We start from the raw sequence: 25,303 nt of genomic DNA on the forward strand, positions 1-25,303 counted from the left end.
TATTAAAAAATAAAGACATAGTGAGTAACAGAAATCTTTCTTTCTGCGAAAGGCAAAAAAAAAAAAAAAAAACATGCAGAGTTGAAATTAAGAATATTTTAAGCAATTTACTGTAGATGCCGAGGATTATATTAAATCACTAAAAACAAGCGATGGAAAATTAGTTATAGTATGTCCGCGAAAAACTGGATTTTTAGGTTTTTCTAATTTCTATGAAAAGTGTGCTGGGAAATATGAAAAGTATATAGGTGCCCGAATTCCAGTTCTAAACTGCGTAATGACTTATAAGCTTACTCAGGATCACCTTGAAACTTTTTTTCAGTGCAATCAGGTTATGAGGGGGGCTTCAACAATAATCGTCGGAAAATTTCGAAGTGCGAAAAAAAGATTATTCATTCATACGGAAATTAAAGAGTCCAGTTCTTCAAATTGCCTGATTTTGACAACCTTCAAATGCTAAGATTAAATTTGAAGCGTAACAAAAATGCTTTGAAAGAAAGCCTTTTCTTCCGATTCCTTTGACGACGATTTGGAAAATTCAGAAATCATCTCAATTAACATGACGCAGTTAATTAATGATGTTTCTGACTACGCTGGATTTTTTGTCCGGCAACTGCACTCTGTTGTGAATTGCGACGACTGCAACGCAGTCTTAACTACAACAAATCAAAAAATAGACCTAATAAAATTTAAGAATTTTGGGACACATTCATGTATGATAACTTATTGCAAGATTGCAGCCATTGAAATATGTACATTTGTGAAGAACAACTGAGCGAGAATGAAAAGGTTTTGGGAGTAAAACACAAAAATATAATGTTACTCATGAGACCACAAGAGTTATGAGAAAAATTTCGAATTCCGTTTTTCTAAGTTTAAATAAGCATATGTTGGAAACAGAAGCAGCAGATTTTCTAGCTAAAAAGTTTATAAAATTAATCGTTACTGAATATTTAAGCGTTAGAATGTATCGCGCAGTCAATTCAAACAATGAAAATAATTCACAAAGACCAATAAGTAGAAAAGTAACAAAATTAATATTGTTAAGGGACAATAATCACTAGTTTTCTTCACCCTCGAGTTTAAATTGTCAAAATTATCATATTCTGTGGACGAAAAAAAAAGAAGAAAAGAAAAATTGGGGAGGGGGCGGAAGTCAAATGACCATTCATGTAGTTTATAATTGCAAATGAATTTATTTTCTGAGTATACTTAAAAAAAAAAAAAAGAAAACACTGAAGTTGCTTAAAAATTAGGAACAAACCAAAGTTATTGGTTTGGCTAATATAGTGTTTGTGCGAAACGTATGTGAATATTAGAATATTATTTAATTGAGTTGATATTCGATACTATTTACATTTGTATTTCTAATTGGTTTATGGTTTTAGATAGGGTTTTATGTTAAATTGTTGCACTGGCTTCAAAAGTTGTGGGAAAAAGCACGCAATGAAACTATTTATCCGTATTTGAAAAATTTGATTGAAATAAAAGAAAATTTATAAGGTCAATTTTTGTTTAAGATTTTTGAAGACGTCTATTTCTACTCAGTATTTAAAGCACTTGAAAAACTGTTTAAATAGCTTGTGCGTCTGCTTCAAAAGTTATGATTGGGAAAATGTCTAATGAACCATTCCATGAAAAAGCTGTCATTTCGTCCCACATTTCATTAAAAAAGTAATAACTTAAAAAGATAACAAAGAACATTTTTTGCAAAAGTACAACAAATACATTTGCGGTATCTTAATGGAAAATTTTTTTTTACCTTTTTTAATTATTACTTTCAGTGAAAAATATGAGGTGTTACGTGAGGGACAGAGTGTTCCCTTTTTCTTTAATATTGGTTAAAATGCTTTAATTTAACCCATGCTTAAAGGGGGTTTTAACCCTTAAAGCATTTAACCCATGGGTTAAATGCTTTAAATTCCCTTAATTGTGCAAATGATCGAGGCGCAAAGTAATACTCTTCGATAAGGGAAACAGTTTCTTGAGAGGGGTGTCCCTTGATCACGTGATGTCCAACGGGGGATGTTGACGCGCGCTCTGAGGAGAAAAGTGGGGAGAAGGCACATCTATTCTATTTTAAGATCTATGGGTAAATGCACTAGCACTTGCCACAGTGAAGCATATTTTTGTGCCTTTTTTAAACTGTGGGCCTACACTATCAATTACCATATTTGAAACTTAATGAGCATATTATAGCCCTTCTCTTCCTTAATCCGTCCCATTTTTTTTTAAAACTGCCAGAATGTCAATTTGTTCAATTTTTTTTCAAACCTCAAATTTGATTCATCATTGGCTATTATATAATGTACATGAGTTAGTAGTGACCACATTGCTGTTTAGAAGTGGCTACTGGGTGGCCACTACTAGATCACACAATAATATTATGTCAGAAATGAGGCAGGTTTTTATGTAAAGAGATTATAACCTATTAATAGGAAAATTGAGTTGATTTATGAAAAACCTTCCTGATTCAGTAGTGGCCACTCGGTGGCCACTTTTGAATTTCCCAACTTTTTTGGTACCAGTAGTGGCCAGGTAAACTGTCAGCCAAAAAAACAACTATTTCGAGTTGAAAACGTTCCAAACGTGATCTTTCACATTTTATAACATGGTTACAGCTCTAAAAATATTATTTTTGTGCATTGTTCTATTCATAATACAACACAATGTTTATATACCTCGTTACGGAGAAGCGTTTGAAGACAGCAGAAAAAACATCAACAATCCAGACGACCGTACTAAATAGTTGATAACAATTTTCCATGATGCTCTATCTACTCCTCCTTGAACTGCCCACTACACTATAGCCTGAGGTCTAACCTTCTGCAAGTTTGAATCCAGTGGGACCCCTAGAATCCTTATTTTTAAAATATAAATCTTAAAGTGGCTACTACTGAAGCAGTGGCCACTATTGGTGCATTTACCTTAGTATGGCTGACGATCGGCCGATGCATGATGACGTCATTTTTCAGTTCACAGGCATCGACTCTAGTGCGGTGATGCGTGGAGACAGATCTAATCCGGCAGTAACTGTGGAATGTCCCACTGCACGACAAAGTGGAATAATGGTTTGGGGCGCAATTGCGTACAATTCCATATCACCTCTAGTTCGTATTCAGGGCACTATGACGGCCCAACGATACTTGGATAATGTGTTGCGGCCGGTGGCAATCCCTTACCTTCAAGGGCTACCTAATGCAATTTTACGTAATGCAATAACCTAATGTAATTTTACCTAATGCAATTAACTAATGTATTTTTACCTAATGCAACACAAGGCAGTTACAAAAAAAATTAAATAGACCAATAGTTGACTATGCGGGTAACGCAAACATTCCTTCCCCTAGTTATCTATACCTTTCACATTGATGAATTTTCGGCCGTATTTCATTTTTCGTCTGGAAAATTATCTATCGAGTTTGATTTTGAATAGATAATATTTTTGAACAAACGATTTTCAGTACAAAACACTTTCCATTAGAATAAGAGAGATATGGGCAAAAGAAAAAAAAAAAAGAATGATTTTAAAAGAGTGAAACTATTTACATGTTAGTTTTATCATTAAAATATATCTTAAAAATTAACTACACTTAATGTTTTGATTGTATGGTGCCTTTGATGAGTACGATCGTACTCTGGAACTGAAAAAAAAAAGAAGGATAAGTAGATTTTATTTTCATTTTATTATTTTTCTTTTCTTCATTTTTGTCGATTAGAATGGTAAAGATGTTGTGGGCAGTCTTTTCAAATGGCAGACTGCACGATGCTGAGCAGCAAACCAGGAAACATCACGATCAAGGAAATTCAAAAAAAATCCAAATTGGTGGCATTCGAAAGAGCATTGGAAAACATGTTTATGGCACTGAAACTACGTGCCCTCGTGACCACGTTATCGAAATATGATGTCTTAAAAATTGCCGAAATTTTTAGTAAAGTCTCCAATTTTAGCGAGTTTTGTCCAGAAATGGAAGGTACGGCGCGAATTCAACACCTGCATCTGACAAGACATTTCACTTCCATATTTGGTCACTGTTCCGGATATTAACGTGCAACTGTATAGGGGAAAACGCCACAGCCCGAAATATTTGTTTTATTTTATTGTAAAAACAATGGAATTTTTTGTTATTCTTAAGACTGCCTGTTAAAAAATCTGATGTTTAAAACTTTTATGCTTCTGCGGGTGAAATATTTCCACTGAAAGAGTTTATTCGATGATGAAACTGTTTTGAAAAAAATATGATAACCGTAGAGAAACGGTAAACCAACTTTAAAGTCTTTTTTTTTTTGAAAAGTCGTAAATCTGAAGTCTTCAACAGTATCTAAATACGAAGAAAACAACATTTTTAAATATTTCAAACCATGTTCTCAAATTAAAAAAAACGATTTCTGTCAGTTATTTCCAGTGTGTTTATCGTTATGTATATCGTTTTCAAGTTATGTGTAAACCCTCTAACAAGTCAAATAAAAAAAAAACTGTATTGATTTTTATTTTGCTCGTATTTTAATTCCCTTTTAACGTGAAACATAATTGGTAAAAGTGACTTCAGTATTTTTAAAAATGACTGAATAACATGCAATATGATGTGCATTTACGTTATAGCGACTTTCAGTTGCAGTGACAGACTTTTTCGAACTACAGGGGTTGTTGTAATGAACGTCGACTATAAAATTTTTGATAAGAATCTGTTATGAAGTAATTTCCGACATCGTTAGTTTTGCTGTGCAAATTTTTGACATTTACTATCCGTTGTTTTCTTTTTTTTAATTATTATTTTTTTCGATTTTAAATTAAACATTTTCGCTAGCAGTGGTCAGACAATAAAACTTCATGAATGATAATAACTTTTGAAAAAATAAATAAGAGCTGGGATACTACAATCCATGATCATGTTCTTTCAACATCAAAAACTATTCATTTTATTTTCAATATATAAGCTTTAATAAGCATGTTTTTTTTTTATTTATTCATATTAATTCTCGTACATAATTATTAATTACTAACAACACATTTCATTACAAGAGTACAAACTTAAATTAGTTAAGTAAAACACACTTGAAATGCACTTAAATTCTGAAATGCATTATTATCACGATTACAAAGTTAAATCCTACGTTCAATTTCGTTATAAAGTTGTAGCTCCTCTGGATAAAGCTCACTAGTTTCCATTTCACAGGCTTCATGGACAATTTTTAATTTTACCCACACAAGTAAAGAGTTAATTCGAAACATCGTTTACGCGCTTTGCAGATGACCAGAAATGGAAATGAGAGTCTTGCTAGACGCAGGCGATGAAATCACGTGGTATTTTCCATTTCTTGCCAAGTCTTTAAATTTGGCGAATTTTCGTAAGATTTCGACAGACTTTGACCCCCCATATCTCAAAAACAAAAGGACGAGGGCACACAATATTTGGGTCAAATTTTTTTCTAAAGATACTCTTTCGAATGCGACCATTTTTAACTTTTTTCATGATTACTGAACTCGTGATGTTTCCTGGTAAGATCAGTTCTGAAACAACAGCATACTCCCATATACCCCTTCTTGCACTAAAATGAGAAAAAAAAAAAAAAACAGGTTGAGGCTGGATCGTTTTATGTAGTGATTGGTGACGGAACCAATATCAAAATTTACGTTGGGTCTTCGACCAACTCCACTCTGAGGCATCCTTCTCCTCTGCCAATCATTTGTGCACTTGTCGGTACCAGTGATACGAATGGAATAAAGCTACTCTTTTGGTTGAAGACTAACAAAGACGGTTCACAGTTGCATTACATGCTGCTTTGAAGAACAGGTGGAACTGAATACTGTCGCAAAATATCGGGGGATTCCTCATTTCCATACAGAGCAACCAGCTCCATCTCTACAGTTTCGGCTAAAGCTTCGGGAGTCACTTCAGGAAGGAAAACTATGGTGGTCTGGTCAACCTTATACCAGTTCGTTTCAAAAACACCGCGCAGTTTTGCTTTTCTTAGTCAGACATGGGAAGATGTGGTATCACATCCACTAACTGCGTGAAGAAAAAGTACGTATCCAAGAGTTATTCCATTTTTCCTCGGTTGAATATATATATATATATATATATATATATATATATATATATATATATAACTGAATACAAATTGACTGGACTTTGGGCACTTTTCTGCCCGGAAAGATTTTGAACGTTTGAGACAAATACTGCAAAAAAAAAAAAAAAGGTAGATCCACATCCTCTTCATCATTGTTTACGATCTGTTGAGATGTACTTTTTTCGATGGTGGTTCGGATAATGTTTCAATCAGTTTCTCTAGTTGGTTTTATCTTCAATGCCCTCAAGTCCAAACCTAGGGAGCAACTCGTCATTGAGGTGTCGTTTATTACATGATTTGGAAAAGCGTTACCCCAGGAGCACAATGATGTTGAGAAGTCAAACATAATCCTATAGCGTTAGCGCGCAATCGTTCTGGGTGGTCATTCCAAACTACTTACGTTCCGACTTCGAGATTTCCCGTCACGTGATCGATGTTGTCAAAAAAAAAATCGCAACGTTGAATTCTGAACAGCTCGCAGCTGTCTCTCGAAGAGGCGCCGATTTTTTCGATTAGTTTGGTCGGCCAGGAGGTACACGTGACTTCTTCCAACCAATGTCCTTTCAGTGCAGCTAGTTTTGTTTTGTTTAATTCTTGTACGGAAAAGCGCGAACTTTGACGACTGGCACGCTAATGGCTATTCTTCAAAGAATACGTTTTACGTTACAAAGAATCACACCGAAATAATTTTAGATTTTCTTGAAGCAAATCCAGATGTTCTTAAAAAATAATTCTCCGAGAATTTTAAAAAATAGTACACAAAGGAAAAATGGCAGAGGGCTCCGGTGCAAAAAGCTTAGTCGAATGGCAAAAAGTAAGTCGTATTTTTTGCATATTTCAATATTACAGTGTCTAAAACAAAAATCGAAGAGGTTAAAACAGCCAATACATAAATTTGATAAAAATTATCCGTAAATTTTGTTGATTTACTATATAACACCATCTATATTAGTAAGAATGTCTTATATGAAATATATTTTTCCCAAGAAACTATAATCGAAATAATAATAATAACTTTAAAAAAAATAATGAGACTAAAAAAAAATCTTAACCGTCATAAATGCAGATGAAAAAATATAAATAGTTCGTAATCGTGGATTGAATATTATGTTGTTGCCGTGTCTAATGAAGTGCAGAGTGCGAAAGGTTTAGAGGCATCCAAAAGTCTTGATGAAAAAATCTGCTAATTCAAATTGAATAAAAAAAAACACTAAAATGTAGGGGGGGGGGGTTAGGGAATGGCGCTGACTGCGCCATTGAAATTTTTAAAGGGGCTTGAGGGGTATTTTTTTATTTGGGGGGCTCTTGCTTTTGGAGGGGGAGTCTTCCGGATATTCGGGGGGAGGGGCACCCCTACAAAATGTAAAAGGTTTGTTGTGCTAATTGAGCTTTTGGGGATGGGAGCAGACATAACAGAATATATAATCTTCCATATTAGGATTAGTAATGTGAAAACCAACTCTCCCCCCGCTCCAGTTGCAATTATAACAACAATCTCAGTTTCAAAGACATGTTCCAGATTTTTTTTTCTCTTCTCCTTTAAAATTATAATTAAATAAGCATATGCTAAATAAAAAGTATTACTTCTTCAATATTCCGGTTTTCAAATTCCATTTTTTCTAGGTATTGTTTTCCAAGACCCAATCTTAAGATATCCTCAAAACAGTACTTTTCTAGATTTTTTTTTTTTTTTCAAAACAAGCAACTTGTACCTATGATTACACAATTCCATCTTTATTTTCAAGATTAAAAAGTCAAAACAGCAATCTTGGTTACAAGAGCAGTTTAAAATAAATAAATACTCTGCTTCTGTAAATGTATATTGAAAAATATTCGTAAAAGGAATAAATTTTTCAATCATTATTTCTCTTCAGCTGATAAAGAACTTTAAAGTTCAACCCAAAGGAAAGATCCTAAATTGAAGAAGAAAAGAAAAAAGGAGCATTTTGAAGCATTCTCTTTTCCTTGAAATGCATCATATTATATAGCAGCCAATTTACAAATGCTTACAGTATAATCGAATACAGTATTTATATAATATTGCTAATATTGATGTTGGCGAAATGGAAAATCAAATTTTAGAAACAACTCCCCAGAAATTACCAGCCTTTCTACTGTTTTGTAATTAGTTAATCAATATCAAATTTCAATAAACGAAAATAAATTTTCTTACAAATTGAATTCAATTGAAATTGAATATTGACAGTAGGTAATAAATAAAGAATTTAGGAAAAAGGGGGGGAGGAGGATTTTATAGCAAAAGAAGACAAAAAGAAAAAAAAAGGAAAAATAAATTACCTACGTCAGTGGCGTACCTAGCATGGGTGACACCCGGGGCGGTAATTTGTGATGTCACCCCCCCCCCCCGCTAAAACGCAAAAAAAAAAGGGATTGTATATTCTGTGTAAATTTGAAATTCATACAATTTTCAGAAACAACTAGTACTTTTGTGAAAAACTAAATTTTAAGTGGGATAATGTACAAAAGAAAAATAAAATTTATAAACGCTTTTTACATAAAATTTGCCCTAGACGCATTTGTGCAGGCCGTCGAACGGTCAAAAAAATAAGAGGGAGTAGGAAATTCCTAGCCCCTTAATTATTTCAAATGCATTATATCTTGAAAATTTGGAGTGCCCCCGATTCCCCCCCCCCACCCTTACCTTAATTCCTAAATGATGGGTTTGGTTACAAGAAAGTGGAATCAATGGAAGTTATCAACCGTAGCCGAATGCATTTTCATTCACAAACTAACATTTTACATTGAAAAAGAAGCTCTTAACACGTGTCTGCAATTTAATTCGGATGTTTGTGCATTATAATGTTGTTATTAGTTAAATTAAGCATTTTAAGCTTTGAAAACTTATTGTAAAGCGAAAAATGTTGCATATATACCTATTTTATGTTTTCAGTTATAACCCCCCCCCGCCCCCTGCACCATTTTTGGGGTTGGCCACATCCTAATTCGTTTTCCTCGTGCCAATACCTATCAGAAAAACCAACTACTGCCGTAATTTTATCACAAAAATTCCACGGACAACCACTTTTCCCCTCCCCCCCCCCCTTTCACTATGTTCAAGGTTCCTAACATTCTAATTTGTTTTCTGCTTGCCAATACCTTCCAAAAAAACTCCCATTTTTGTGTCACAAAAATTTAACGGAAAACCACTTGCCCCCCCCCCCTCCCCCAGCGCAGTTTTAACCCCCCTCCCTCTCCTTCACTATGTTCAAGGTTCGTAGCATTGTAATTTGTTTTCTGCTTGCCAATACCTTTCAGAAAAACTAACTCCCATTTTTGTATCACAAAAATTTAACGGAAAACCACTTGCCCCCCCCCCCAGTGCAGTTTTAATCCCCCCCTTGCCCCCTGCACCATCTCCAAGTTTGGCAACATCCAAATTCGTTTTCCTCGAGCCAATACCTTTCAGAAAGACAAACTCCCAAATTGTATCACAAAAATCGCACAATCTCACCTACTTTAGGGCAGTCGAGATTTCGCTCCGCAAATAAGCGCCCGAAAAGTCACTTTTCCCCTTCTTTTGGCGATTGGAATCGCTACTTCGATTCGATTCGATTCGATTCAGAGTCACAACTGACTTCAACTGCATTTATGTCGAGGGCTGCATACTAAGTGCCTTGCCTCCATTATTTTATATACCGATAGATGGCAGCACCATCACCGGATCGAGCAGTTAATGAGAATTTAGAACTAGTCCAAGAGCTAATAGCTACCAGAGGTATCGTTTCACTTGGAGGACATTAAGACCACGAGCATATTTAACGTCGCCCAGTCCCCTTTAATGACGACGGTGGGTCTTCGACCAGCAAGGATCGAACCCGAGGCCCTCCGGCCCCGAGTCCAATGCCTTACCGATCAGGCTACCACGGCCGAATCGCTACTTGCGAGAATTTCCTTTCGAGACCGCTTTTTTCCCTATAGCGCCATCTAGTGAGGCGATCAGAACTAATCTCGCAAGGTGAATTTCGAGCTTGGAATAAGCACCCTGATGTATCCGAAGACAGTAAAAACGTTCCTGAGACATTCCAGTTCTCCAATAAATTTTAACATGAGCATAATTCATTAAACTCACCGAAAAGCACACAGCTCAGTTGTTTAATATGTTACAACTATGGATTAGGTTCTTTCAGGCTCTCCTATAGCTTCATTAGAACCAGTTGATTCATTACACAAGTATGCTCACAAACTAGGCGAAAATTTATTGATTCGCAAAACCGTGAAGTTTCTTCCAGTGTACATAAAAATCCCTTGAATTCAGCCATTTTTCACATCTCTTGTAAATAAAGGCGAGTATTTTTTGCGAAGAAATTGAGACCAGTTAAGTGAAAAAGTCGAAGCATTTTCGTTTATGTTTCTAGGTGCATTCCTATTTTCCATACTTTCTGCTTGAATGATTTTTCAATAAGTAGAAACATCCGACAATATTGCACTTAAGGTGTACAAGGGATACATTTTTCATTCTAGGTTTTCACGCTAAAGCTTTACGTTTGCTATGATGAACCTGGAGCCTGGACAGTTTCATTTGCTTCTGCAAAAAGAATGAGTGAACTTTCATTTTCTTTTATTCTTTGTTTCTCTGCTCATCTGTCTTAGGATAATTAAATCTCATTACAAATTCTTCTGATATTAAAATTATTTTCCATTCAAAATAAAACTCGGTAGGGAACTTTCCAGTTGAAAAATGAAATACGACCGAAAATTCATCAATGTTAAAGGCATAGATACGTAGGGGAAGGAATGCTTGCGTTACTTGCATACAGCTGTCAATTATTGAACTGTTTAAGTTTTCTATAACCGCCGTGTTTTGCCAGCACACATACTTACACTGGAGGACAAAATTAAGAGATTGAAGACAAGTTCACACATTTCTCGGAAAATAACACATAAAACCTGGACAGCTGATAGCCATATAACGGCACTATGGTGCTAGTGTCGCTGAGATGAGTTTACGTATTCTTGTGAGCATTTGCTAAGGCAGCAGGAGGTATCTGGAGGAAGTCTGCAGCCAGCTGCTCAGCTTATTCCACTCAGCAACACAGTGCGAATTGTATTGTGTTTCTTGAATAATCTTGTTGTTTTTTGTTGGTTTTTAGGTTAAATGAGTGAACATCATCGTTTAGATGAAGGTATGAGGGGGAAAATTGTGGGTAGACTTGAGGCAGGATAGTCCCAAGCTCAGTTTGCTAGGGAATTGGGTGTAACTCCCAGCCTTGTTTCGAATTTGTGAAGTCAGTTTAAAAACAGTAGAACAATGTCCAGAAGACCAGGACAAGGTCATCAGAGAGCAACAACGCCCAATGAAGACCAGTATTTGTTACTTATAGCCAATCGCGAGAGGAGGTCTACAGCGACACAACTGTCTAGGGATCTCGCTGCTGCCGCCACACAAACATTTCTTTCAAAAAAGACAGTTGCCAGGAGGCTCGGAAAAGAGGGTTGTATGCCAGGAAGCACGCCATTTGCATCCCACTCACTCACTCCCACAAAAGAGAGCTTGTACAATGGTGCAGACAGCACCAACACTGGACAGAGCTCCAATGGGCTAATGCTCTTATCACAGATGAATCCAGATTCAGTCTACAATCTGATCCTCGGTGAATAATAATATGGAGGGAACCTGGGACCCGATGCCATCCCAGTAACATCATGGAAAGGGACCATTTTGCTAGTGGAGGAGTGATGGTTTGGCCAGGGATCATGCAAGATACCCGCACACCTCTCTATGTGTTTGACACTGGTTCCGTGAATGCCCAGAGGTACATGCAGGATATCCTACAACCCTATGTGCTTCTTCTCAAGGGTGCTGTTGGCCTCGAATTCGTTTTTATGGACGATATTGCTCGACCACATAGGGCTGTCTTGATTGAGAAGTGTCTGGAAAGCGAAGATATTCATCGAATGGATTGGCCAGCCAAGTATCCTGACCTCAACCCAATGAACATGCTTGGGATGCTCTTGGGAGGACCATTTCGATATGCCAACCCTCACCCAGAACCATTCTAGAGTTCAAAACTACTCTGGTGGAAGAGTGGGAGGTTCTGCCACAAGCACTCCTTAACTCTCTTATTAACAGCTTGCATACTCGTTGTTCATACTGTCTATCTGTCAGAAGTGATCACACACCATACTAGAGGCGACCACATACCATACAAGCCTCACTTTCATTTCCATCTTTCATCATGAAGTTCAGTCTACATTGGAATGTTGGCAATAACTCTTGCCAATGAATGGCACTTTGTTTTTTGCTTTGCACATATTATTGTCATACTATAAGTAATATTCATACCAAATTTCATTCATTTTTAAAAAGTATTTCTCGATATATTTGGGAAAATGCCTTCCATCTCTTAATTTTGTCCACAAGTGTATATAAACACGCATTATAGTTTTTAGCATAGGATCTTCCATATTGTCTTGAAAAGTGTTTTGTCTCATTTCTTCAAAAATCGAATTTTCCAATTATTTGTTTGTTTTGCGATTGTAAAAGAACTATTGAATCTAAAGATTTCATTTTTGACTTAAATGAAGACCAATTAAATGTACTGTAACAGTAAATCCAGTTTTTTTTTTTTTTTTTTTCAATTAGAGTGGGAATTCATTTTTGGCGTGGTATGTGATCAAAGCTTTCATTTTTCGTCAAAAATAGCCAATTTGTGAAGCACGATATCTCCTAAACTATTGGTCGTACAGAACGCCACTTGAGCTTAAATTAATCAAAATTTAATGTGCGCTTTAAAATGGGTATCCCAATTAAGTATCAAAAGTTGGATAGTTTAGAAGTCATAAAGGAAAAACTACAAAAAGTCCGAAAATTTCGCAAATTACGCAGCGAGCACAGGTTTTTTGAAAACTGCAAACTTAGATTTACACTTACCTAACTGACGCAAACAACATATTAAAAAATCAAAATTACATTGTGTTTTGCGATTTAGTCCTTCTTTTGTATAATATGACTGAACTACTGAGTCTCGTCTCCGCCACAGAGATTCTAGGAACAAGAAACCCTTCGGTTAGTTAATCAATGGGATCATGGTGCTCAGGCCTATAGTGCACACTTCGAATCAAGTCTACTTTTAGACCCATAGTATCGTTTGGTATCTTTTCATTAGAACACCCCTTATAGAAACCAGTTTTCAAGAGGAAGCAGAAAATCGTAGCCAAGAAATTTCTAATAACCATATTCTCCAGCCGAGTTGACCGCCACAAGACATCCGAACCGTTGCTGATTGAAGCCTTTTGATGGGTTAAAGATATCTTTCATCGGCGGGTCGGGTGTCTCACTGTAGTTTAACTCGGCTGGTGAATATAACCGTATAGTTCTTCGTTTGGTACATTTATCAATGTTTCTCGCAGTGAAATTCAATAACTCTTGTTTCAATAAACTCGCGAGAAACGGCATCGTTGAAAAAACATTGAACTGAAAGCGAGATTATTCACACTTCGGCAGCTATTCAAGGGATTATGGTACAAAAACTTTTTCACGTTGATAGCCTAAATGCAACTCCAATGTTCAATCTAGAAGACTATCTGTGGTGTGGTTCATAGATATTACTTTTATTGCTATAGGGTTTTTGTTTTCTTTTAAGTTTTACTATACGATTTCTTAGAACCTCTCTCCGTTTTCATTTCCTATTTCAAATACAAAATTCCGCATATAATTATCAATTTAAACATTTTTAACGGACTATTTTTAACGGACGGTTCCCAATTAGTTGAAGTGCGGAAACAAGTTTTATTTATTTATTTATTGTTTTGATTTATTTATTTTTTGTGTGCTATTTTTTGAGCATTTTTCTTAGTTTTGCGGATGGAAAAGGTATTTTTGCAGTAGTAACTGCCTTTACATCGTTCAGAAGAATATAGAATCTTCTCAACGTCAATTCAAATAAACTGATAAAACCTACAATCTGAAACTCTAAAATAGAAAAACCTTTACCTTCTCTCCGGGTTCTTTCTGAGCACCGGGTTGTCTCGAGTTCGTACGCAAATTTCAGTGTCTCTGCTTCTTCTTTCATTTTTGCTACTTCTTCATGGTGAAGCTGAAAAGGAACATTTCAGAGTTTTTCAATTTTTAAATGGAGTCCAACAAACTAGACTCAACTTAAAGCCCAGTGTCCTTTTCCTCAGGCTTCTTGTGGAGCATTAAACGAGCATTGGTACATTTGAAAAAAAGTATGAAACTATTTTCCCTTGTGCACATTCCTCAGAAAACCTACATACTTTCCATTCCAGTAGTGATCTACACCGACGGTTTTACCGATCCTGATGTATCTGACTTTGGCTTTTATTATAATGGTGTTTTTGAGGACTGAATACTCAACAAATTTTGAGGCTGGGATGGAGGCTATTGATCAAGCGTTCTCTGAATTTCCTTCTATGATAAGATATTATCCCTCGATCATAAGAAGTCTGTCTCTTTTATTGATTCTCAGGCAGCAATTTTAGCCTTTTGTTCTTACCAAATGATGCTGATCAGTTCATAAAAGGTGCTTGTTGACTATCTCAGCCGTCGAGCCGTCTTACTCTAATCAGAGCTTGTTCTATGACAAAAAGAAAGAAAATGTCAGAAATGTACATACGACAGCCCAAGTCACTAGAAAAAGCTGTGAAAATCTTCTGACTGGTGACTACTTACTCCTCGGGAATTTCCGAGGCATATATTGCAGTGGCTAGCTTCCAAGTCGCCATTTTCAAAAAACTTTTTGTTCGGGCGCTTACACCTTATATAGGTGATGTTTTTTTTCCCGCCTGCCCTCTCTGCTCTACAAAGGAATGCGGAGTTATTGTCTTTGGATTCTTCTCGGAGGCAGGTTAAACCATACCCACTCCTGTTTGTGAAAATTGCAACACCACGAAGGTCTTACGCGAGTGAGCTGAAAATTGCAGGAAATGTAAAGTAGGGCATGATATGCAAATGATTAGAATTGCAAACCGGTAGCGCATGCGTATGCTGAGCAGCGCCCTATGAACGGCGGATCAAACCGAATATAAATAGACGGCTGTAGGGAGGCGTGTATGATTATCGGTGGGTATATGCTAGAGTAAACGTTAACTGAATCTTTACTATGCCTCTTCGACGAAAGAAAGTGAAAATTGAGCAAATTTCGGAGTTTGAACGGGCAGAATCGTCGGCCTTCGTGAAGCTGGATTGTCTTATCGTGCAGTAGCCGCGCATGTGCAGCGTAACAGCAGCACAATCATGCGTGTTTGAAAACAGTGGACGGACGAGCGTCGGACAGCTCGGAAATCCAGGAGTGGACCCCGAAATGTGACGTCAGCTCGCGATGATCGACACCTGGTGAGTATGGCGTTGAAGGACCGCACAGCTTCTTCTAGACAATTGGTAGCACAGTGGTCAACAGCTGCAGGTGTTTCATTGCGTGCTTCATCAATTCGGAGACGTCTGCAGCAGCGTGGGCTGCGCGCAAGGATTCCTTTATACAGGATTCCTCTCACGCAAAATCATCGCCGCCTGCGGCTACAATGGGCCAATGTGCATAGGAGCTGGCGTGCAGATTGGCAGCAGGTCGTCTTTTCTGACGAATCCTGCTTCAATTTGTGGCACCATAATGGCCGAATTTGTGTCAGGCGCTATGCCGGTGAACGGCACATTCCGGAGTGCATTATCGAACGCCACAGTGGACGAACACCCGGAGTTATGGTTTGGAGTGCCATAACATATCATGAACGATCACAATTGCTACTAATTGTGAGCAATTTTAACAGTACCCGATACATAAACGAAGTTTTACAGCCTCAAGCTATTCCTTTCCTGCAAGGATTGCCAGGGGCTATATTCCAGCAGGATAATGTCCGTCCACATGTCGCCAGGACTGTCAATTCCTACCTTGATTCGCAGCAGGTACAGCTTCTTCCTTGGCCTGCATATTCCCCGGATATGTCACCGATTGAACATGTGTGGGATTTCGTTGGGCGGCGTCTCGCACGTGATCCTCGTCCTGTTGCTTCGACAGTCGAACTTTGGTTGCGCATACAAACAATATGGAATACTTGAAATACACCGCCAGCTTAATCATTTCCAGCCGAGGAGTGCAGTTTCATGCTTATAAGCACTCATCAGCCCGGCATAGGAAAGTGATTGAGCTGGTAATGAAAAACCTCTTACGGAAGCCAAGAGTGCCAAACAAACTGGTAGCTAATATAGAATTAGCACAGACCAGACGAGTGACCGAAGCAATGGCTCGATTCAACTTGAAGAATGAAGGCAAGGCATGGTATATTCAGTAAATTGCCGCCCATTAGCCAGGGCTAAAGCAGAAATACATGAAATACACCGCCAACTCAGTCATTTCCAGCCGAGGACTGCAATTTCGTGCTGCCTGAAAATGACTGAGCTGGCGGTGTATTTCATGTATTTCTGCTTTAGCCCTGGCTAATGGGCGGTAATTTACTGAATATACCATGATTGCCTTCAATCTTCGAGTTTAACCGAACCATTGCTTCGGTCACTCGTCTGGTCTGTGCTAATTCTATATTAGCTACCAGTTTGTTTGGCACTCTTAGCTTCCTTAAGAGGTTTTCCATCTACAGCTCAGTCATTTTCCTATGCCGGGCTGATGAGTGCTAATAAGCACGAAACTGTAGTCCTCGGCTGGAAATGACTGAGCTGGCGATGTATTTCTGCTTTAGCCCTGGGTAATGGGCGGTAATTTACTAAATATGGAATACTCTTTCGCAGGCAGATATTCAAACTTTGTTTCACTCCATGCCAAGTCGTGTAGCAGCTCTTATTGCGACGCGTGGTGGCCACACAAAATACTAATTTCTATCTATTTTTATTGTTTTTTTGGTTTGAAAATGTAATCATTTATTTGTACTATTACCACTCAACTGTGTATTAAATTTCATTCAACTATGATGCTTCCTTCATGGTGTTGCAATTTTCACAAACAGGAGTGTATTTAGATTAAGGTTTTAAATCCTACATCTGGGCTAAGGTTCGCGGATCGTAAAGCAGAAAGATAATGCCCTGAACCATGCTTTATACTTGAATCCGTGTTTTCAATTCTCGGAGATAATTTGAACAAAAGACGGGTTTACTTGCTCATTCCCCTAAGAAGATAGTCCAGTGAAGGACTTGATAACTACATACGGTGGACTTGACTGCATTTAGTGCCTCTACTTTGTCTGTTAGTCTATGAATAATAGTTCATTTAATTTTTACTCCACTAACTAATTCACTGCCATAAAAACATTTGAAGATTAATTACTTCTGCAATTTACTTTGCGTCTGGCGATTAATACATATTCTATTTTACCATTTGACTTGATTTTTTAATTTCAAATGGCAGAGAACTTGACAAATTAAAATACAAACAGAACTAAAACGAAGAACAAGGTGAAAAAAAAAGTAATTGTCTAATTCGGCTTCTTGCCTCCCAGTACCGTTCTACCAAGGAGCTCGCTCGGCTATTTGACTGATCCAAGCTGGAATATTTCTCTCTGATCAATGTATATGTCATTAAATTTGTATCATCAGCAGAGATAGAGACCCAAATTGACTTCTGAGCGTCAGCGGCAAAATGTAGTCTTTATTCAAACATACTTTTGTTTCCTCGATTATTAAAATATTCTACCTTTTTGATTCCATTTCGACACAGACCGATGTGTTAAACACAACGTCGTTTTACATAAAAGCAACTTTTCTGTCTAATTCTCTTTTTAATAACAAATTTGATTTATTACTCATCTTATTTCGCATTAATCGTTTACTCTAAATATTCTCAATGGTAGTTGCTACGATTCTCCTTGTTTTGCGACTTCTCCTAAAAACCCTGTACAAGATGTATAATCCGGATTTAATCAGTTGAGGGTACGCAGAGACAATGACATCGAATTTCGGTTAGAAATGAAAAAGAAAAAGAAGTAGCTACATGTCATAATTCACACACAGGTTTTACACAAGTATTCTGATTAATTTGTTTTTGTGTTCGTTAAACCCACTCAACATCTTGAGTTATAAGTAACAGACAAAGATAAACGTAAGTTTGAACTGTTATTCTTAAGTTATGAATGAAACATTTCCGTCTTCGTCGATGAAACCAGTCATTTCTATTCGAAACTTTCAAATGGCAAATAATAATAATAATAATAACAATAATAATAATAATAATGTTCAGAGTTCGGTGCAGCTTCAAACATTCTTTCAAATGACGACACAGTTCTTAAGAAAACACAGGAGATTTATTTACAATATGTACAAGAAAGATAGTTAACTGCTAAATTAACCATAGCAATTAGGCAAATATCAATTAACACTGTACACTCAACGGTCCCCCACGTATTTACATAAAATACGCAAAAAAAAAAAAAAAAAACAGCGCAAAAGGCTTCAGAAAACAGAGTTTATCCACTATCAGTACAACGGCTCAATCGAGACGGACTTTTTATAATGCGGCACGGCTGTTTATAGACATCGAAAGAGAGCTTCTCAGATATTCCAGAAAATCCTACACCGTTCTACCACTTTCTTATTTCTTTCCATTCACAAATTTTATCATTCAGAAATGAGGGGACCGTATACTTCAGCCGAATGTACGGGGGCTGTATATTCATTACAAGAAACTATTTACAGGTTACGTTGCTACAATAATTTTAGATGAAAGATAATTTAATAAACGCCAAATTTAGCTAGATTACGACAAATTAATCACAAAAATAATTACTATTTATAGAATTTGTAACAATAATAATAATAAGACTGACGCAGTTATCCACACCATCTCCAAATTTCTACCAGGATTCAAGCCCTCATGAAGAGATGATCCAATTTTCAAAGTTTTTAGACAGTTTTTCAAAAGAAATATATTACCTTTTCTACCATTTCCAACTGTGACTTCAAATTCTTCTTTTCTTCTTCCAATTTCTTTTTAACATCTACAAGTTAGAAACACCGAAATTAGAACTCATAATCCCCCAAAATGGGATTTAAAAATCGTGACGTGCTGTCGCTTTCTAACAGATTTTTTCAAAGTAGCCAAATAAATAAATAAATAAAATAAAAACAGAAAATTAAAAAAAAAATAAATAATAAAAAAACAACTGGCTGAAGTGTTAATATTGCACAGATAAGTGTAGGTTTACAATTCTGATTTTAGTGCAGAAGCATACGTGCCTGGTGCATTGCTTTCCCATGATTTGTGTATTGTGTAAGGGTAGTCAAGCTGTGGCACATGAAGAGGCGGATTGCCTACTAATTATAATTGAACCAACTGATTGCAAAATTGAAAAATTATTCAAAAGGCCAAGAGGCAAGGATCCTTAAATCTTATTAAATATGTTTTTAAATCTTATTTTATGTATAATAGCATAAAGTTTCATTTTTAAACTTATTCTACAGAGTACAAATAATTTTATACCTTCATTACTATGTAATTCCGAAAAAGCATTCCAAATAGAAGATACTGCATCATTCAGATGAGACAGATCTAAAAAGAGAAAACAGAAATGAATCGTCTCATGAGGGAAATTCAGAAGTGCTCATTAACTAGAAGTGCTCAGTAACTAGACTAGCAAGGGACTTTCAGATTTAGATTATGATACCGGATTTAATAGGCTTAATATGTACAGCCTGGAGCAAAGGAGGATCACAGGGGAAATGATTCAGTTGTTTAAATTTATCAAAATGAATGATGTTAATAGATTAAATTTTTGTACCGAAAGCAGGACGAAGGGTCATTGTTTTAAGCTATTCAAATCTCAGGCTAACCTGGAAATAAGGAAAAAAAAACCACTATTTTAGTAGGGTTGTGGGCACTTAGAACAGTTTACCGGAAGAGGTGGTAATGAACAAGGGGGGTGGATAGCTTCAAGAGGGACATTGATCTTCATTGAAGACTAATCTATTGACTAAGACCAGCCTAGCTGGGCCAAGAGCCTGTTGCTGGTCGCCACAATTGAATTTGTAAATAATAATAACGACAATTCGAGCAAATGGAAAACTGTTTTTGAAAAAAAAAAACAATATTATATGTCTTGCACGATCATATTAATTAAATGTATGAATTAAAAAAGGCATTTTACAGTAGGAACAATTTCAAAACTTGGGTGTTTCAAGCTCGAAGCCCATTGCCAGTCAAGCTTTAATGTTTTAAAACTTTTAGCTTACAGGAGCTTTTTAAACAATGCCCAAGGTTCAAAGAACTCTATCATTTATGTTCAGCCCTTACCCTAACGAAAGTTCCAAGAAAAAATTTGAACTTTTGACATCTTGAATTCAAATTATGCTTTTCGGAATCACGATTGTGTGTGTGTATGCAGGCGTGTGTGTGTGTGTAGACGTGTCTGTGTGTCTGCAGTAGAGATGTAAAACTTCTGGAAATTTTGACGTGGTGGAAAAAAAAAAATCCGTTTTTTTTCCTGGAAAAATTGAAAAATTTGATTATTTTATGAATTAAAATAGTGTTTCTTAATTTTTCTTGGAACATATAAAGAGTTAAGCACTAAAAAGCAATCCAGGCATCTTCTTTTTCTGCTTGACAGAAATACACATAAAGGAAAGTTTTGTTAGAAAAAAATAGCCTTTTTGTTTTATAACCGAGAGCTTTCTTGGTCAAACACGAGAAATAATTCAAATCGTTGGTTCAACCAATAACATTGGGTAAGGTGTGTCTACTAATAACAATTAGGTTTTCCATTTTAGATTGCCTTTGAAACTTGAAATAATAATAGCACTCATTGACATTCAAACACGATTGATATTGTTTGAAAGGAAAATAAGTATGACTTCCTTAACTTGCAATGTAACCTGTCCTGAAAATGAAAGCTTTTGAATCTTGATTTTTTCCAATCCAGTCTAAGTCCAAATCAAAACTAAATAGCTTTTTCTTTATCTTTTCAACAGAAACCCCAAACCAAAACTGTGTAATGGTTTCTAAAGCTGAACCAAAGCTCACTCTCTAGTTTCAGCTAACTATACGACCGTGGTAAGCACAGTAGTAAAAGTACTCATTCCTACACTTCTGAACGAAATTGAGTTATTGTAACCAAGCTGTTCTCTGCTTCGCCTTTTGCTTAATAAATGAAATGTTTTAGGGTCATTTTATCGGGAACTATTTTTTAGAAAAATTCTGAAAAAAAAAAAAAGATTTCTGAATCAAATGCATGGAAGAGCCAAACTTTAAAACGCTCTATCTCAGTTTGAGCTATCTTTCGACGAGCTAGCTTACTTTTCGGCCCGGTAAATCCTCGCTCTGGCTCCGCAAAAAACTGATTCAAAAAATCCCCGTTTCCATGTAAAAAGAGATTTCCCATTGTACCACAGAAAGCGGTTTTTACCCAGCATCCTTAACGGCTAGTAGACGAACTTGTTTCGCGTAATGCATTCTGGGTAAAATTCCGCTTTACTCTCAGAAGCAAGCAGGAGGAGAAAAAATCCACACACACCCTGCAACTAACCGGAATGCGGCGAAAAGCAGGTTTTTTCCCAGGGTCGAGTGTTCATGGAAACGGTCCTAGTAGACCTCAGAAGGAAAATGAGGGAAACGGCACACAATGCGCGTTTCCGCAAATACATGTGTTCAAGTTCTCTTTGATGCCCATGCTTTTTTGGACTACAACCACCAGAGTCGCCTATTCAACCTCTACTCTATTGTGAACTCGGAAAACAAGGCCGCAATACGGCAGGATTGGAGGGCAGTTTTGTCACTCTGTGGGGAGCAGATCAAAAAAAAAAAAAAAAAAAAACTATTTAAGTTTGTTTGGAATTTAAAACTTTTCGTCAAATCATTAAATTAGATTTACAGTTGCTTTAAAACTCTATTTAGCGAGTAAAAAGGTTTTTATTGCAATTTAAAATATTCCGCTAAATAAACAAAAACAGACATCAAATAATATCTTTCAAAAGTAAAAATAATTCTGCAGCGCTATTGTTTATCGCCAAACTTGCCCAGCAACCACGCTATCATAATCCATCCGTCTAACGAAAAAAAAAAAAAAACATCCCGTGGAACATTCAAAAATCATCGTCAGAAAAAAAGAAGAAAATGTCGTACATTTCACTCGGATAAAAACAAATTAAAAGTTTCTTTTCTTTCAAAACAAATCGCCAAAACAATGAATCACACTAACGGTTGCCTTAAAACAATAATCGTAGACTGAACCTGCTCAACGCCTAACGTGTCAAGCGACCACGCTACAGGAACCCAGCCCTTTTGCGAGTGAAGCGGATGTTTTTTCTTTGGCAAAAATAAATGTTTCGCCAAACAAAAAAAAGTATACAATCATATTAACAGTAGCTTTCAAATCTTTATATATTAAGAGCTGCGTTGCCCGGCTTTACCCGGTCTACCTTGAGAACAAAAATTGTGTCAAGTGACATATATTAAACAATTTATTAAAAGAATAACTGCGAAAGATGGATTTTAAAAGCGTAACCATGGAAACATGAAATAAAATAAGTTTAAGAAATCAGATGCAATATAAGGAAATACACAATAGATTCAAAAAGCGTAACCATGGAAACGCGAAAATAAAATGGTTGACAACCTGAATCAAAATGACATATTTCGAAATTGATTTAAAAACGGTTGTAACTTTTTTTCCTTTGAAGATAGAAGCTAATTTTTTCGACCAAAGGTCGAGAGAGATCTGGAGTAAAAAATCTTGCTTTTTTCAATGCTGTCAAAAAGAAAACTGTGGGACAATTCCTTCGCTTTTTATTTATAGATTTAATGAAGAAAATAGTGCCTAAATTTCAGCTAAGCCTAAAAAAGTTCGAGCTAAAAACGCAAATTACTCCCGCCGTAATAAAGTTGGAGCATTGAAATAAATTGTTTAGAACGCAGAAAATTCTACCCGTTTTTAACGATATATAATATTAATATGTGCAAGTAATTTTGTACCCCTTTAATAGCCAATAATAGGCGATTTACGTGAAATTTGGGCCTAAATTTGAATTAAAAAAGAACTATTTCTCGGATTTTTTCGAATTATAGCCTATGTTACTCAGCAGGAAAGCACTTTTCATATAGTGAAAGAATTTTTCAAATAGGTGCAGTGGTTCCGGAGATTACCTCGAACATATAAACACACAAAAACCACCCTCTCTCTTTATAATATTAGTAAAGATTACATTAACAGTAGCTTTAAAATGTAAACAAATGATCACGCAACTCTATTGTTTGTAGCCAAAGTCGCCAAGCCATCACGTTACTGTAATCCAGCCGATCAGTGAGCGAAGCCAACTCCGACCGATTAGCAGTCCGATCTTTTGAACGAAAACTTTCAAAACTTCATATATTGCCTAATTTGTACTTTCCACCAAAGATAAAGATCTTCCACTGCACTGATCTTTTGTGTTCAGAACCACCCTGTTGTAATTTATCTGGATGAAAAAAAAATTTCGTCTTTAAATTCCATCATCTTTTCCCTGAATAATGTACTGATTAGTTAGATAATCCTTAAAGTATTCTTGACATTGGTGCCAAAACTCAGATGGATTTCAGCCGCGAAAAAAATGTTGCTAGTTACGGTACTTTCTGATTATTTGGTTATGGAAACCTAAAGCAACGATCCTTTCTGATTATTTGGTTATGAAAACCTAAAGCAACGATCCGATCACATGTTTCAACTACGACGACAGTTGCGTGAACCTTCCAGTACTTTACTTTAAAATATATCTTGAGACCTAAAATCGTTGTTTTCAAGAAATGAAGGCTTCACTCTCTCTCTCTCTCTACATTTTATCTATTCTCAATTAACATATCACAGTAGGAAATTTCATTACAAAAAGTAGAACTGGCTTTCTTATTGTCATTTGGCAACGGGTTAAATATTTGTTTCAGTTCTCGCTCAACAATAGGTTAAAATAAATATTAATCATTTGGGAGATATAACCATCCAATGTTCAAATTAATTAATTAATTAATGAAAACGTTTCCGATTCGATCTATCGCGCTTCGAAACCATGCTTGCCACAACTTAATTACACACAAAAAATTTGATCAAAATCGGTACAGCCGTTTAAAAGCCTTATGGTGACAAACGCCCGCACAGAAGATTTTTATATATTAAGATGAGGGGTGTTCGTGATTAAGGGGTTCGGTAAGATTTTCACTGTATTTGCAGAATTAAGAAAATTTATAATACGCTGTTAAATAAAAAAAACTAAACAATTAATAGTCTTTCGCTGCTATTAGTAATTGTTTAGTGGCAAATCAAATATAGATGTAACAAAAAATTTCTTTGTATATCATATTTTATGTATAAGAGATTCATTAAGTTTACTTGGTAACAGGTGCATAAATCTTTAACTATACTGATAAACCTCTATTGTTTTTGATAAACAATAGAGGTTTAGCAGTAACTTCTTCGAGCAAAACAGTCCTCTTTAAACAAAACGCCCAGAAGTGGTTCCAGGTTTTAAAATAAAAACTTATTCCTTAGAATTTGCTATATTTTATTATGACGATCAGAGACAGAAGAAAAATTGCGTTACTGAAAACTTCTCGACCCCCCCCCCCCCCCCCCCCCCCCCCCCCCGCATGAATGAAATTTTGACAATCGCTATAAATTGATGAATATTGCTAAGTTTGGGCTCCTATCACTCGTTAATCGGGTCCTGTATAAACCTAGACAAAGTTCCGCGAGCATAAATCTCTGCTAGTTATGAGATTTTTCTTAATAGTGCGTAACGAGTAGGAAGATGAAGCATACTGCTAATACAGTGACCTCTCACTTATACGCGACCAAAGGGGACAATGAAATTCTCGCGCACAAGTGAAATTCGCGCATAAGCGAAAAACCCAAAAATAAGCTTAAATGCAATAATTTTTCGTCAGTTATAGTAATACTTATAGTACACTACTAATACTAATGAATAAATATGCATTTAATTTCAGTTTACGCATTGTTATTTTAAAAAAATGGAGTTGTATGTTCTGTCATTTTTTGTACACTGTACAGCACATAAGCGAATACCTAAAAAATGTCGCGTGATCAGAGCTATAGTCTACGAGGATGCAAAAGATCCTCGAAAGGCAACGTCAACGCTTACCGCTTGAACACGACTTTTAAGGACGACAACCTTTTCGTAAGTAACCCGTTCTCCCCTCTCGATGTCAATCACAAAACTAATTCCACCCCCAATTCCTCACTTGTGCAAAAAAGAACGCGTGTTTGGAAGAATTCGAACAATGGAATAAAGGCGTGTGAATGCATTTCTAGAGACAGAACAAGAAGGGTACAAATCTTC

At 36.3% G+C, this 25,303-nt stretch overlaps 1 protein-coding gene across 1 annotated transcript in view; it reads right to left on the reverse strand.

Annotated features, from left to right (window-relative positions):
- LOC129222037 (golgin subfamily A member 6-like protein 26) overlaps positions 1–25,303 on the reverse strand; it is a 79,770-nt gene that overhangs the window by 43,639 nt on the left and 10,828 nt on the right. The window contains exons 3-5 of the mRNA XM_054856453.1: positions 19,470–19,538; positions 18,923–18,987; positions 14,027–14,129 (exon numbers count right to left, since the gene is read on the reverse strand). Of these exons, the coding sequence (XP_054712428.1) occupies positions 14,027–14,129; positions 18,923–18,987; positions 19,470–19,538 (237 nt within the window). The remainder of the gene's footprint in view (positions 1–14,026; positions 14,130–18,922; positions 18,988–19,469; positions 19,539–25,303) is intronic.

Source organism: Uloborus diversus, chromosome 5 (genome assembly GCF_026930045.1).
Source record: "Uloborus diversus isolate 005 chromosome 5, Udiv.v.3.1, whole genome shotgun sequence".
Lineage (NCBI taxonomy): Eukaryota > Metazoa > Arthropoda > Arachnida > Araneae > Uloboridae > Uloborus > Uloborus diversus.